Source organism: Lissotriton vulgaris, chromosome 4_1, assembly GCF_964263255.1.
Source record: "Lissotriton vulgaris chromosome 4_1, aLisVul1.2, whole genome shotgun sequence".
Classification (NCBI taxonomy): Eukaryota; Metazoa; Chordata; class Amphibia; order Caudata; family Salamandridae; genus Lissotriton; species Lissotriton vulgaris.
Window position 1 is genome coordinate 1,941,287,427 of NC_141691.1, and position 12,648 is coordinate 1,941,300,074.

Sequence of the window (12,648 nt, forward strand, 5' to 3'; positions counted from 1 at the left end):
CCTAATGTAGTACCACTGCACAACCCTCCCCTGAGCCCCAGTCCTCTCACTACAATAACACTACACTACCCTGCACGAACCCCAACACAACCCTAAATCCTAAGACGCTAGTCTACACTACACAAACACCACAACACTACCCTAAACCCTAAAACACTGCCCTCAGCACGACCCTCCCCCTACCCCAAGTCTTTCCCTACACTCTGCATGACCCCCCCAACACTACCCTAAAACCTAAACCACTACTCAACACTACACAAACACCACAACACTACCCTAAACCATAAAACACTACCCCCAGCATGACACTCCCCTTACCCCCAGTCCAGTCCCTACACTCAAACACTACTCTGCACGACCCCCGACACTACCCTGAAACCTAAAACCCTACCCTACACTACACAAACACCACAACACTACCCTAAAACAATACCCCCAGCACGACCCTCCCCCTACCCACAGTCAGGTCCCTACACGCAAACACTACTCTGCACAACCCTCCCCAGACCTCCAGTCTGGTCACCACACTCAAACATTACTCTGCACGACCACCGACACTACCCTAAAACCTAAAACTCTACCCTACACTACACAAACACCATAACACTACCCTAAACCCTAAAACAATACCACCAGCACGACCCTCCCCCTACCCCAAGTCAGGTCCCTACACTCAAACACTACTCTGCACGACCCCCGACACTACCCTGAAACCTAAAACCCTACCCTACACTACACAAACACCACAACACTACCCTAAAACAATACCCCCAGCACGACCCTCCCCCTACCCACAGTCAGGTCCCTACACGCAAACACTACTCTGCACAACCCTCCCCAGACCTCCAGTCTGGTCACCACACTCAAACATTACTCTGCACGACCACCGACACTACCCTAAAACCTAAAACTCTACCCTACACTACACAAACACCATAACACTACCCTAAACCCTAAAACAATACCACCAGCACGACCCTCCCCCTACCCCAAGTCAGGTCCCTACACTCAAACACTACTCTGCACAACCCCCTGACACTACCCTAAAACCTAAAACACTACCCTACACTACACAAAGACCAAAACACTACCCTGAACCCTAAAACACTAACCCCAGCACGACCCTCCCCCTTCCCCCAGTCCGGTCCCTAAACTCAAACACTACCCTACACGATCCCCCGACACTACCCTAAAAACTAAAACACTACCCTACACTACACAAACATAACAATGCTACCCTACACCACTACCAACAGAACAACCCTCCCCCTAACCCCAGTCCAGTCCCTACACTCAAACAATACCCTGCACGACCCCAAACACTTCTATAAATCCTAAAATACTACCCTGCACTACACTCACACCACAGCACTACCCTAAACCATAAACCACTACCCCAGCACGACCCTCCCCCTACCCCCAGTCCGGTCCCTACACTCAAACACTACCCTGCACGACCCCCCGACACTACCCTAAACCTAAAACACAACACAACACTACACAAACACCACAGCACTACCCTAAACCCTAAAACACTACCCAAGCATGACCCTCCCCCTTCCCCAGTCCGGTCCCTACACTTTAACACTACCCTGCACAACCCCCCGACACTACCCTAAATCCTAAAACACACTACGCAAACATTACAACAATACTTTGACACTACCGTAAACTCTAAAAAAGTAACCCCCACCCCTTACCTCTCTCTCCTCATTATTCCTCTCTCCTGGTTCCAGCATCGTCTGAGGGGCGGTGCATGTCGTTGTGAGGAAACGGAACAGCCTCAGTTTCCTCACAACGATGTCGATAGCCATTACATTGCATGGATTGTAAAAGCGCATGCGATGTAATGGTATGCATAGTAATGGCTTCGCATTGTTACATCACATGCGTTGTAACGCATGCGATGTAATGACTTGCGGGGTAACAGCCGCGTTGTAATGGCTGTGTACCTATTGAATATGACTCATTAATGCACAGTTACTTTTGGTATTCTCCAAAGTTGGTTTTGCACCCCTTATAAATACACTCATACTCATATCTTTGTGTGAGAAAATCTACTTTCAGATGTGAAAGGAAGAAGGGGAGGGGACACAGGGCTGGAATGTCTTCTGTGTTTGCACATCAAAAGACTTACTGCCCCCTGCCAACTCTAGAAAATGTCAGAAATGCACCGCTAACAAGGGCTAAAACAAGAAATCGTAAACCTGGAAATGCATCAGAATACTACACGTACTGCGGTGCAACGAGGAGAAACATTTACATTTCTCCTCGTTTTTTCCTCTTTCAATGTGTGCTGCATTCTACAGCACGCATGGAAAGAGGAAATCACCTCAACTGAATGTCCCCACAAGGCAGGTATCCTTGCACCATGGTGCAAGGGTGCCTGTGCTGGCGCATGGCAGCCGATTGTGCGACCAGCGCATGGCAAAGCACAGGGATGCAACATATTGTTGTAAATATGTTGCCTCCTTGTGCTTTGAAAATGACTCAGTGCGGCGCAGCCTAATGGCTTGTGGCACGCACTGAGTCACTTTGATTGAAAATGTGGCCCAAAATTGAGTTCTAATCAGAATAACCGTTTTGAGAGAACTCTAAATTGATTTTAAGTTAATAATACAATATTTGGCAGGCTCTTTCCAAGCACTTCATGAAATTGCAAAGTGTCTTCCAGGGTGCAAGCCCACATTCCTGTATTTCATTAATATTTCATTAATGTTGGCATTATATAGAGAAAATCTGTATAGATTTTACTTTCTTGCTGCGTCTGATTTAGAGTCAAAGCTGAAGACTTGCTAATGGTGTCATCTAAAATATTATGGTTTTGATTAAATCTGAACAACCGACTTTTGAAGGTGTTGCAATCAAATCATTAACTCTGGGTGTTCATCCTTAAAGCACACAGTTCAGAAAGCTGAAATTGTTGCTTACGAGGTAAATAGAAGTGGTGATTAACCCCTTCGATGCGTATGACAAGGTCAGCTCGTCATGGGCGTTACCTGCGCTGTGCGTGTGACGAGTTGACCTTGTCACGTAACACGGGATTTTCAAAATCGCAGCGCTCAGCGGGAAAACCGCTAGCGCGCATGCGGTTAAGAAGCAGAAGCGTAACAGAAATAAAACACAATAATTACCTTGTCACCTTTGTCTCCCCTCGATCCGTCCTTTCCAGGCTCCCCGGAGTCACCCTGCATACAAAGGAAAAAACCCAGGAACAGGAATTTAGAAAACTTAATTGCATGCTGCAGTTGGAGTAGGTGTGGACCTACATCTTTTGAGAGGACAAGAATTTAGGAACATAGATTTTAAATGGACACAAACTGACTATTGTAGTATTCCATGTCAGCATTCTTTTAGAATTGTTGTGTTTCTTAAACAGGAATAAACTACTTTTCCACATTATTCCTGTCTACCTGATTACTTCAACTATGGATTAACAATACACATTATATCATATGGTTTAAAAGGATGCTTTATTTAATAATATTGTTAAGGATCTAATATTTTTTAAAAGGGATCTTTTGAATGTCTAAAGTTGGAATTCTACTGTACTCTTTTAAATACTCTTACAAGCATTTGTAAATTGGCTGCAAAATCCCCAAAATGGGAACATTCAGGGAATATTCCAATACAATTAGTAGAAAAAAAAGGCCTGTGTTCTCTTTGCACTTTCACTATTAGAGCGTTGGGTGTTTTGGGGCGTGATTTACATAAGCATGAAAGAGCACGTAAAAAAGTGCATGGAGAGGTGAGGTGTGTAAGAAACAAGGGAATAGAGGAGTTAGTGGGTCCTAATGACGTGTCTCCTGGTGTGGGAGTTTGTAGGATGGTGCTGTGGAGTAGGGAAATGTAGTATGTTGTTACCGTGACACCTACAAATCTGCTGGGATGTTTGGAGAAGTTTTACCCATGCATGGCTAATTTGAACATAGAACATGTCTAATGGTGATAGAGGCAGCAATTCTATGGGTCCAAAATTAACGGTATTAAAGATGAAAATCTACCTAATTAATATTATATGGGGAAATTGTATTTAATGAATAAACTATGGAGGTTTTACATATCACTTTAATTAAAATTGTCCAGCAAATATTTAACTACGGTCTTCAATTCGGTTTTATTCGGCTCACTATATTAAACTTTCATTGCTGTCTTTATGGCAAGTGAATAGGATGTCTACTAGTTCTAACATTAATTTCACGGTTTCCATAGTAACCCGCCCCCTTCATGTGTTTCTCTGAATTAAGTGCACGGTTCCCAACTGAAAAACATGTTTTCGAGGATAAGACTGGCTCTTATCTTGTAAGTTTGAATTTCTACGAATTTCTTTTCATAGAGAAAGATTTTTGATTTGGTCCCCAATTATTATAAAAACCATGCTTACCTTATCGCCTTTTTCTCCTCGCCGGCCTGGTATTCCACTTGGCCCTGGGAGGCCGCCCTCCCCCTATAAAGGGAGAGAAAAAATGCATGTAAGAATGTATACTGTTACCATATAACCCTATTCCTGATATTTAGATGAATTGTGAATGTTCGGCTCAGTAAGGTATATATTGCACTATACTGTACTGCTGATCCTATGCTTGACTGTAAAAATAGTTTAGTAAAATAAAACTCAACATATTGCGCTGGTGCCATCTCGTGGTAATATTTCAGTATTACAGTTTGTCACTTCGTTCATTCTGCAATGTGAGTAAGCAGTGGTGGTCACGCTCTACTAAAGCAATACTTATTGATAGCCAGTAATAATTATTCCTATAAATCACTCTGCGCACATCTTTACAGAGCCTGCTATACAAAAAAGAAAATGAATATATGTTATTTCTCGAGAGGATTTTAGTAGCAGGGTAGGAAGCATATTTCAGAATGTGTATGACAGGCGCTACTTTTTTAAGTTAAAGCAGATTTACTGAGAAATAACAATAACAGATAAAGAAGTAACAATCACTAGAGATATCAATAAAAAATAAAATTAAGTATGCAACATTTTGAGTAAAAAGAGAAGCTGTATAATCTTTTCTAAAAGTAGTAAACAATAAAGGACGGAAGGAAAGGGCAGACAGCCGCTTCAAAATCCTGCTTACCTAAACAAACGCAAACTCGCGCGCTTACATTTGGTTATTTTTTCACTCAGACCAGTGAAACACACGTTAACAATGTGCACTTTAGAATTCTCTTTAATTTGATGACGAGGGCTTGGCTTCTGAGATCTACTGTGACATCATTCACTAAATGTCTTTTTAAAAGCCGCTCTGCTGCTCAGATAAAGATGCTCTGGTGAGACCTAGGTGCTTGGAGTGACGGGGAAGGGTCTGAGAAGTGTCTTGTTTATCCGAGGTTGGGAATGCGGCCCCGTAGGGATGTTGCCTCGGACCTGAATAGATGACCTGGGATAGAGATGAATTACCTCTACGTCCCTCGTCCTCGACCCAGTCATAACACATGAGGTATTCCACCCGACAGGAAACAAAACAGGAAACGCTTTTTAGACTCCACCCACCCTCCTGTCAGGTGCTATAACACACCTCACCACCAGAAGCAAATCCTGTTTTGTTTCCTGTCGGTTGGACTACTGATGGGTGACGCTTGGGTGAGTGCCGGGCACTTATCTGCTACGACTGTCCTGTGGTTTCCTCCTTGGCTGGGCCTTGGGGGTGCTCGTGGACCTCCGTGGGACCTTTTGAAAAGTCGGGCTGCTGGGCTTCCTGTACTTTCCTCCTGGCGGGGGCCCTGGGTTGGGGGGCTTCTCGGGTCCCCCGTGGATATCTTTCTTCGCCCTGGATCCCTGGAGGAGCGCTGGAACGTGGTTGCTTTCTGCGGAGCGCCCCGGAGCTTTCTGCCCGTTTTTATGCTACTTGGGGGCTGGCTCCTGTGGACTGGCTGCTCCTGGGTCGGGGACGCTCATCGGGCTGTGATGCGGGGCACCCTACTACTCGGAGGCGTGCTGAGGCCCCACGAGTCCTGCCTTTGCCGGTGTTGGTGGACTGGCCGCGCTCACCTCAGGGGATGCGGGGACGTCCTCTGTTCGGCTGGGGCTGCCACTGGATAGCGGGCTCCGGTTCTTCAGATTGCCGGGGCTGGTGATGGCGGAAGTTGGCTGGAAGCCGTTCCCGTCTTCGGATACTCATTTCTGCCTGGGCGGGCGCCCGGGTGGGCTCCGGGTTCCCTGCCTTCGTCCTCTGATTGGCGGGCTGGCTCATGGCGATGACGTCATCGCCTCCTTTCAGCCTGAGTGACTTGCTGGGATTTCTCTCGTCGGCCGCTCCTGGGAGGCTTGGTTTCTGCCCCTCCTTCTTCAATCAACGGAGCTGCAGCTGTGGGGTGAGTGTTTTCCTCCTATTCATGGCGGGAGTTCGTATTTCTCTCCTGTGACGCTAGTAGTGTTGCTGTGCATTCCGTGTGCATTTTGCTGTTTCCTGTGTTTCGTGGTGATATTTACAATGGGGAAACACCACAGGAAGAGAAAGCATGTCTCTCCTGTTAGGTCGTCCTCCTCCTCCTCCTCCTCCGACAGTCATGATTCTGCGCCTGCTGGTCGGAGTGCTGGTCTGGGTGGCTCCAAGCGACTGAAGCGCCTGCTTTTGGAGACGCTGTCCAGTCTCAAGGCTTCCAAGAAGGGTGCTGGGGGTCGCTCTGAGACGGCTGCCCACCTATATTCGGATATTTCATCCTCCGCTTCCTCTGATAAGTCTACTTTGGGTGCGCTGGATCTGCAGGGCAAGTACATTTCGAGGGAACTGATGCCTGATCTGCTCTGCCATGTTAGGGAAAATATGGGTTTCCCTGTGGAGTCGGTGCCCAGTACCTCCCAGGACGCTGTTCTGCCGCAGTTTCGGAAGCCTGCGCCCTCTTCTATGCCCATCCACCCCTTTGTCATGGATGTCCTCCTTAAGGAATGGAAGGACCCGGACCATGTTTCTGTGCCGAAATTCATGTCTAAACTGTATCCTCTGCAGGATATGGAGGTTGCCCTGCCTGATTCGGTGCAGGTGGATTCTGTGGTTGCTTCGCTGGTTGGTCGGCCTTCCATGGCTGATGATAATATCCTGAAGGATGGCGTTGATAAAAAGATTGACTCTGCTCTGAAGAGATCCTATGCTGGCTCTCACCTGGCGCTTAGGTCGGGGGTGTATGGTGCATATGTTGCGCAGTCTTTGCTGGCTGACTTCAAGACTTTGTTTTCTGCTATGCAGGAAGGGGTCAATTGTTCGGAGTTGCTGGAATCTATGGAGCGTCAATCTGAGTTCCTTTAGGACATCGCCTTTGACTCAGTGAGGGCTTCGGCTCTGTCTTGTGGTTCCTCTGTTGCTGCCCGTCGGAACTTACTTTTGCGTGGTTGGAAGACGGATGCTGCGCAGCGTTCTATGGCCTTGAGGTTGCCGTTTTCTGGTACTCATCTTTTTGGGGACACCCTGGAGGCCAAGCTCCATAAGGTCTTCAAGGAGAGGAAGCATTCCTTGTCTTTCCGTCACACTCCCTCTCAAAGGGGGTCATCCTTCTCGAATGCCAGGTCCTTTCGCCAGCCTTCCAGATTTCAGCAGTCCTCGTTTAAGGGCCAGCGTGGGGCTCGTAGATCCTTTCCTCGGAGGTTCCAGAAGAAGCCCCAGCTGGATGGTGGGTCTGGTGCTTCTCGCTCCTGACTACTCCGTTCCAGTGCCCGTTCTCCCTGGTGGTCAGCCCGCGCTTGGTGGGAGACTGAGGTTGTTCCTACGTGCTTGGCTGCTGACGACCTCGGACCAGTGGGTGCTGGATGTTCTTTCCCGGGGTTACCGGATGGAGTTACTGTCTCATCCTCCTCCTTCGGGTGTGGTGGTGACCTCTTTGCCTGCGGATCCTGCTCGCCATCTAGCTTTTCTGGAGGGGGTTCAGTTGCTGTTCGACAAACGGGCGATTGTCCCGGTTCCTCCCCTGGAGCGTGGCCTGGGGACTTATTCCATTGTTTTTGTGGTTCCGAAGATCACGGGGGGTTCCGTGTTGTCATCAATCTTCGGGCCTTGAACTTGTTTGTTCAGAAAATACCATTCAAGATGGAGACGTTGCAGAAGGTGATTCCCCTGATCCAGGAAGGTTGGGTGTTCACGTCGCTGGATCTCCAGGATGCCTACCTGCATATACCGATGGCGTTGGAGGATCAGTGGTTCCTGCGCTTTTGCCTGGATGGTCGTCATTGGCAGTTCTGCGTCCTTCCTTTCGGTCTCCGGTCCGCCCCCCAGGGTGTTCACCAAAGTGGCTGCTCCTTTGGTGGCTCATCTCCATCTCCTGGGGGTGTCCGTGTTTCCGTACCTGGACGATTGGCTGCTGCAGGCTCCGTCTCCGGAGGTCATGTCCCACCACCTTTCCTTGACCATGCATACGCTAGAAGATCATGGCTTCCTTGTCAATCTGCCGAAGAGTCACCAGGACCCTGCTACTCGGAGGACCTTCATTGGGGCTGTGTTCGACTCTGTGCTGGGCAAGGTCTTTCTCCCGGAGTCCCGGATTCTACGTCTCCAGTCTTTGCTGAGGAGGTTGCTTTCCAAGGTTTCGGCTCCTCTCCTGCAGTGGCTGGTGGTTCAGGGCCACATGTCTGCCACTGTGTTCACGGTGCCCTGGGCCAGGGTTCATCTTCGGCCTCTGTTGTGGCATATTCAGCGTTGGGTGCCCTTTCCTGTCATGTCGATTCCTGTTCCTGTGTCTCCAGAGTTGGTGTCTGCTCTACAGTGGTGGCTAGATTCGTCGAATCTGACACGGTGTGTGGTTCCATCCTCCGCCCCCCTTGGTGTTGACGACGGATGCCAGCGCTTCCGGTTGGGGTGCGACTCTGGGCCCTTGGGCGGTTAGGCGCGTTGGCTTCCTTCGGAGTCACGCCGTTCGTCGAATTGGATGGAGCTGTCTGCGGTGGAGAGGGCTCTTCGCCTTTTCAAGGATTGTCTTCTGGGGTGCAACGTGTTGGTGAGATCGGACAACACTGTGACCGAGGCCTACATCAACCACCAGGGCAGTACCCGCTGCCTTTCCCTGAACTTGGTGGCGTGTGCCATTGCGAGTTGGGCCGAGTGTCATCTGGTGGCCCTTTCTGCACAACACATCAGGGGTGTGGACAACGTGGTTGCAGGTTCCTTGAGTCGGCGGTTCCCGTCATCTCTCACCCTGTGTCTGTCCCCTCGGATTTTCAGGTTGCTGTGCCTGAGGTTCGGGACTCCGGTGCTGGATCTGTTTGCCTCACGGACGGACGCCCTGCTTCCCCTGTTCTGCTCCAGGACTCCGGAGCCGGGGGCTTGGGGAGTGGATGCCTTGGCTGTCCTTTGGCCTCCTTGGTTCCTCTATGCATTCCCCCCCTTTCCTCTGATCCCTGCCTTCTTGCTGAAGGTTCAGCGGGTGGGGGCTCAGGTGGTGGCTGTTCTGCCTTATTGGCCTCGCCGCTCCTGGTTTCCTCTGCTGCTGAGTCTGGCGGCGGGCCCCCCTTGGATCCTGCCCCGCTACCCGTCTCCTCTGAGTTCCCCGTCAGCCTCCCTGTTGGTACCTCTCACCTCGGCGGTCTGGAGGTTGAACGGCTGTCTCTTGGTGTCCGGGGTTTGCCCGACCACCTCATCACTGTGATGCAGGCTTCTCGTCGGAAGTCCACTCTTTCCTCCTATTCCAAACACTGGGTTTCCTTTTCTTCTTGGTGTGCTTCCCTGGGCCGGTCCCCTGCCTCCTGTGATGTTTCTTCTGTTCTTTAGTTTTTTCTGGATGGCTTTCAAAAACACTATGCTTTGTCCACTTTGAAGGGTCAGTGGGCTGCTATCCGGGCCTTTCGGGATCCGGCTTCTCTTCTGCCTCCGGACGGGTTGTTGGTTTCCCGTCTGTTTCGGAGTTTCTCTCTTTCTGCTCCTTCAGTCCGCTCCCCGGTTCCTCCCTGGGATCTTTCTTCGGTTTTGGGTGCCTTACAGTCCCCTCCCTTTGAGCCTTTAGAGTCCGTGGACTTGAAGTTCCTCTCTTTCAAGGTGGCCTTTTTGGTCGCTGTTACATCTGCTCGGAGGTTGGGCGAGCTTACGGCGTTGCGCTGTTCTCCCCCCTTCTTGAGGTTTCTGGACGATGCGGTGGTCCTTTCTTTGGACCCGAGGTTTTTGCCTAAAGTTCGTTCACGTTTCCATTCCTCCCAGGAATTGATTCTTCCTTCTCTCTGTCCTTCTCCTTCATCGCCTTCTGACATCTTGCTCCATTCTTTGGATGTGAGTCGTGCTTTGTCTGTTTATGTTGCACGTTCTGCTGGGTTTCGGTCTTCTGACTCCCTCTTCCTTACCTTTGGTTTGGCTGGTAGGGGTAAAGCTGCCTCTCGCCTTACTTTGGGTCGTTGGATCAAGACATGGATCTCTTTGGCTTACCGGGGCTCTGGTTTGCCTTGCCCGTCTGGTGTTCAGGCGAGATCTACCAGGGGTGTTTCTGCTTCGTGGAATGCGTTCCATGGTGTGCCCCTTGATGAGATTTGTAGGGCGGGGACGTGGGCGTCCGAGTCCACTTTTGTGCGACATTATCGCTTGAATTGTGCTCTGTCTGGCCGCCCTAATTTTGGTTCTGGTGTGTTGCAAGCTCTGGGGGTCCCCCCCTGTTTGATTCTGTTTGTTTCTGTTTATTATTAAACTCTGTCTTGCTGCACTCCTTTGTGTCTGTTCTGGTTTCTGTATATGGTGTGCCAAAGGCCTTTTTGGGGTTGCTTTGGTATGCCTCATGTGTTATGACTGGGTCGAGGACGAGGGACGTAGAGGTAATGCTTGGATTACTGGAGGTAATCCCCATTACTCTTAGTCCTACTCGTCCTCGACCCAGTCATACAACCCGCCCGCCCTCCCTTTCCAGGCCTTTGGTGCTTGGTACATCAGGATTTGCTTCTGGTGGTGAGGTGTGTTATAGCACCTGACAGGAGGGTGGGTGGAGTCTAAAAAGCGTTTCCTGTTTTGTTTCCTGTCGGGTGGAATACCTCATGTGTTATGACTGGGTTGAGGACGAGTAGGACTAAGAGTAATGGGGATTACCTCCAGTAATCCAAGCAATACTTGAAATGAGACCGAGGGCCTGGAAGTATAGCAAGAGAGTCTGGGAATGAAGCTTCCAGGGCATGATTGTTGTAATTGATGGTATGGGAGGTGAGGTGAGGACCCGTGGCTGATGTGGAGGGAATGGAAGTGAGACATTATTGAGATATGGGGCCAAAGGTCGGATCTGGAGCCTGTAGCCTGGTGGAGGTCTTGGGCCTGATGGCTGAGGTGGAGGTCTGGGATTCACTGTTTCTGAAAATGTGGAGTGAGTGGGCTGAGTGGAAGTGGGACTGCTGAGACAAGAAACATCCATCTGTACAAGAACTATGTCAGCTATTTAAACTGCACACGCCATAATTTGTATTGTTTATAGCTTAGCACATTTTTAAAATGTAATCATGCATTCATTCATTTTTTTATTTGCTGCTGCATTTAACATTTATTTGTTAATGTTATAGATTATGACACATTTTAGTGAACAGTAAGCCGAATGGGTCGCTTTCTAAAAGCAGTGCGTTTGCAAATGATTTATGTTAAAAAGCTATTGTATGAAATTCTGTATAAAAATCGCCATATTGGCGATGTTTATACAAAATTAATTGAATACATATTTTTGTGAACTCTGTGTGCGTTTTAAATACGCTCGACAGCACCAAACAAAAATACTTGTATGAAATCATGTATTTAATGAGGGAAAACTACACTCTCTTAAATGGTGCAATTGGTAAGTGCATACAAGGAGATATTTATCCACAATGTATCCACAAACGATGCGCTGATTTATTACTCAGTCCTCCGACAGTAACACTTCTCTAAACGCGGAAGTGAGGTGGAACGTGCCAAAATGTTTTGTGTAGGGTGAAGAGACCGGTTACTGCACTGGGGCAGCAACACATGTGCATTGGCTAGAGTTGCAGATTTCATTTGTTGTTAATTATGTTCGCAGTGTAGGGTGATCAACCTGGAAACTGCATCACTCCCAGTAGGATGTCAGATAACTGGGCCATGGTATATTGTATCTGCAATCAGTCTCTGAAACAGAGAGAGTGGCTGTCAATCAAGGAGACAGACGCCTATTCAGGGAATCACAGGGTGTCTGGCTACACAGGCCTGACAGACAATCACGCATTTCTGTTTCTCTGGTGAAGCTCAAATCCCCTAGTGTCGCATTGAAATTACTTTCTGCAGATTGAAGCGTGGTACGCGCCAATCAAGAGAGAGGCCCTAGCTACAAGGTGGGAATGCCAACACTTTCACCTGTACCTCTGTGGCCATCCATTCAGAGTGGTGACCGACCACAAACCTCTGCTACCACTGTTCAATGGATCGGCATGCCTGGCACCACCAAGAATAGAAAGGTGGGCGATACAGCTGCAGGCATACTTCTTCCAGCTGCTCTATAGACCCAGGGCAGACAATCCCGCTGACTTCTTGTCCAGGCACCCCACACACAGCAGAAGCAAAGTAACCCCGGAGGAGGCGATACACACCCAAGCATTCATGAACATGATCGAGGCCAACGCTTGTCCTGTAGCTGTGACATGGGAAGATCTACTGGCCTACCACCAAATGCCTCATTCCACGTCAGGGTGCGCCCCAGTCTCTCTACTACTCAAGCGCCCGCCGAGGGACCTAATCCCTAAGGACCCTA

At 49.0% G+C, this 12,648-nt stretch overlaps 1 protein-coding gene across 1 annotated transcript in view; it reads right to left on the bottom strand.

Annotated features, from left to right (window-relative positions):
• COL22A1 (collagen type XXII alpha 1 chain) overlaps positions 1–12,648 on the bottom strand; it is a 994,625-nt gene that overhangs the window by 194,756 nt on the left and 787,221 nt on the right. Inside the window, exons 30-31 of the mRNA XM_086966258.1 lie at positions 4,385–4,447; positions 3,135–3,188 (exon numbers count right to left, since the gene is read on the bottom strand). Of these exons, the coding sequence (XP_086822384.1) occupies positions 3,135–3,188; positions 4,385–4,447 (117 nt within the window). The remainder of the gene's footprint in view (positions 1–3,134; positions 3,189–4,384; positions 4,448–12,648) is intronic.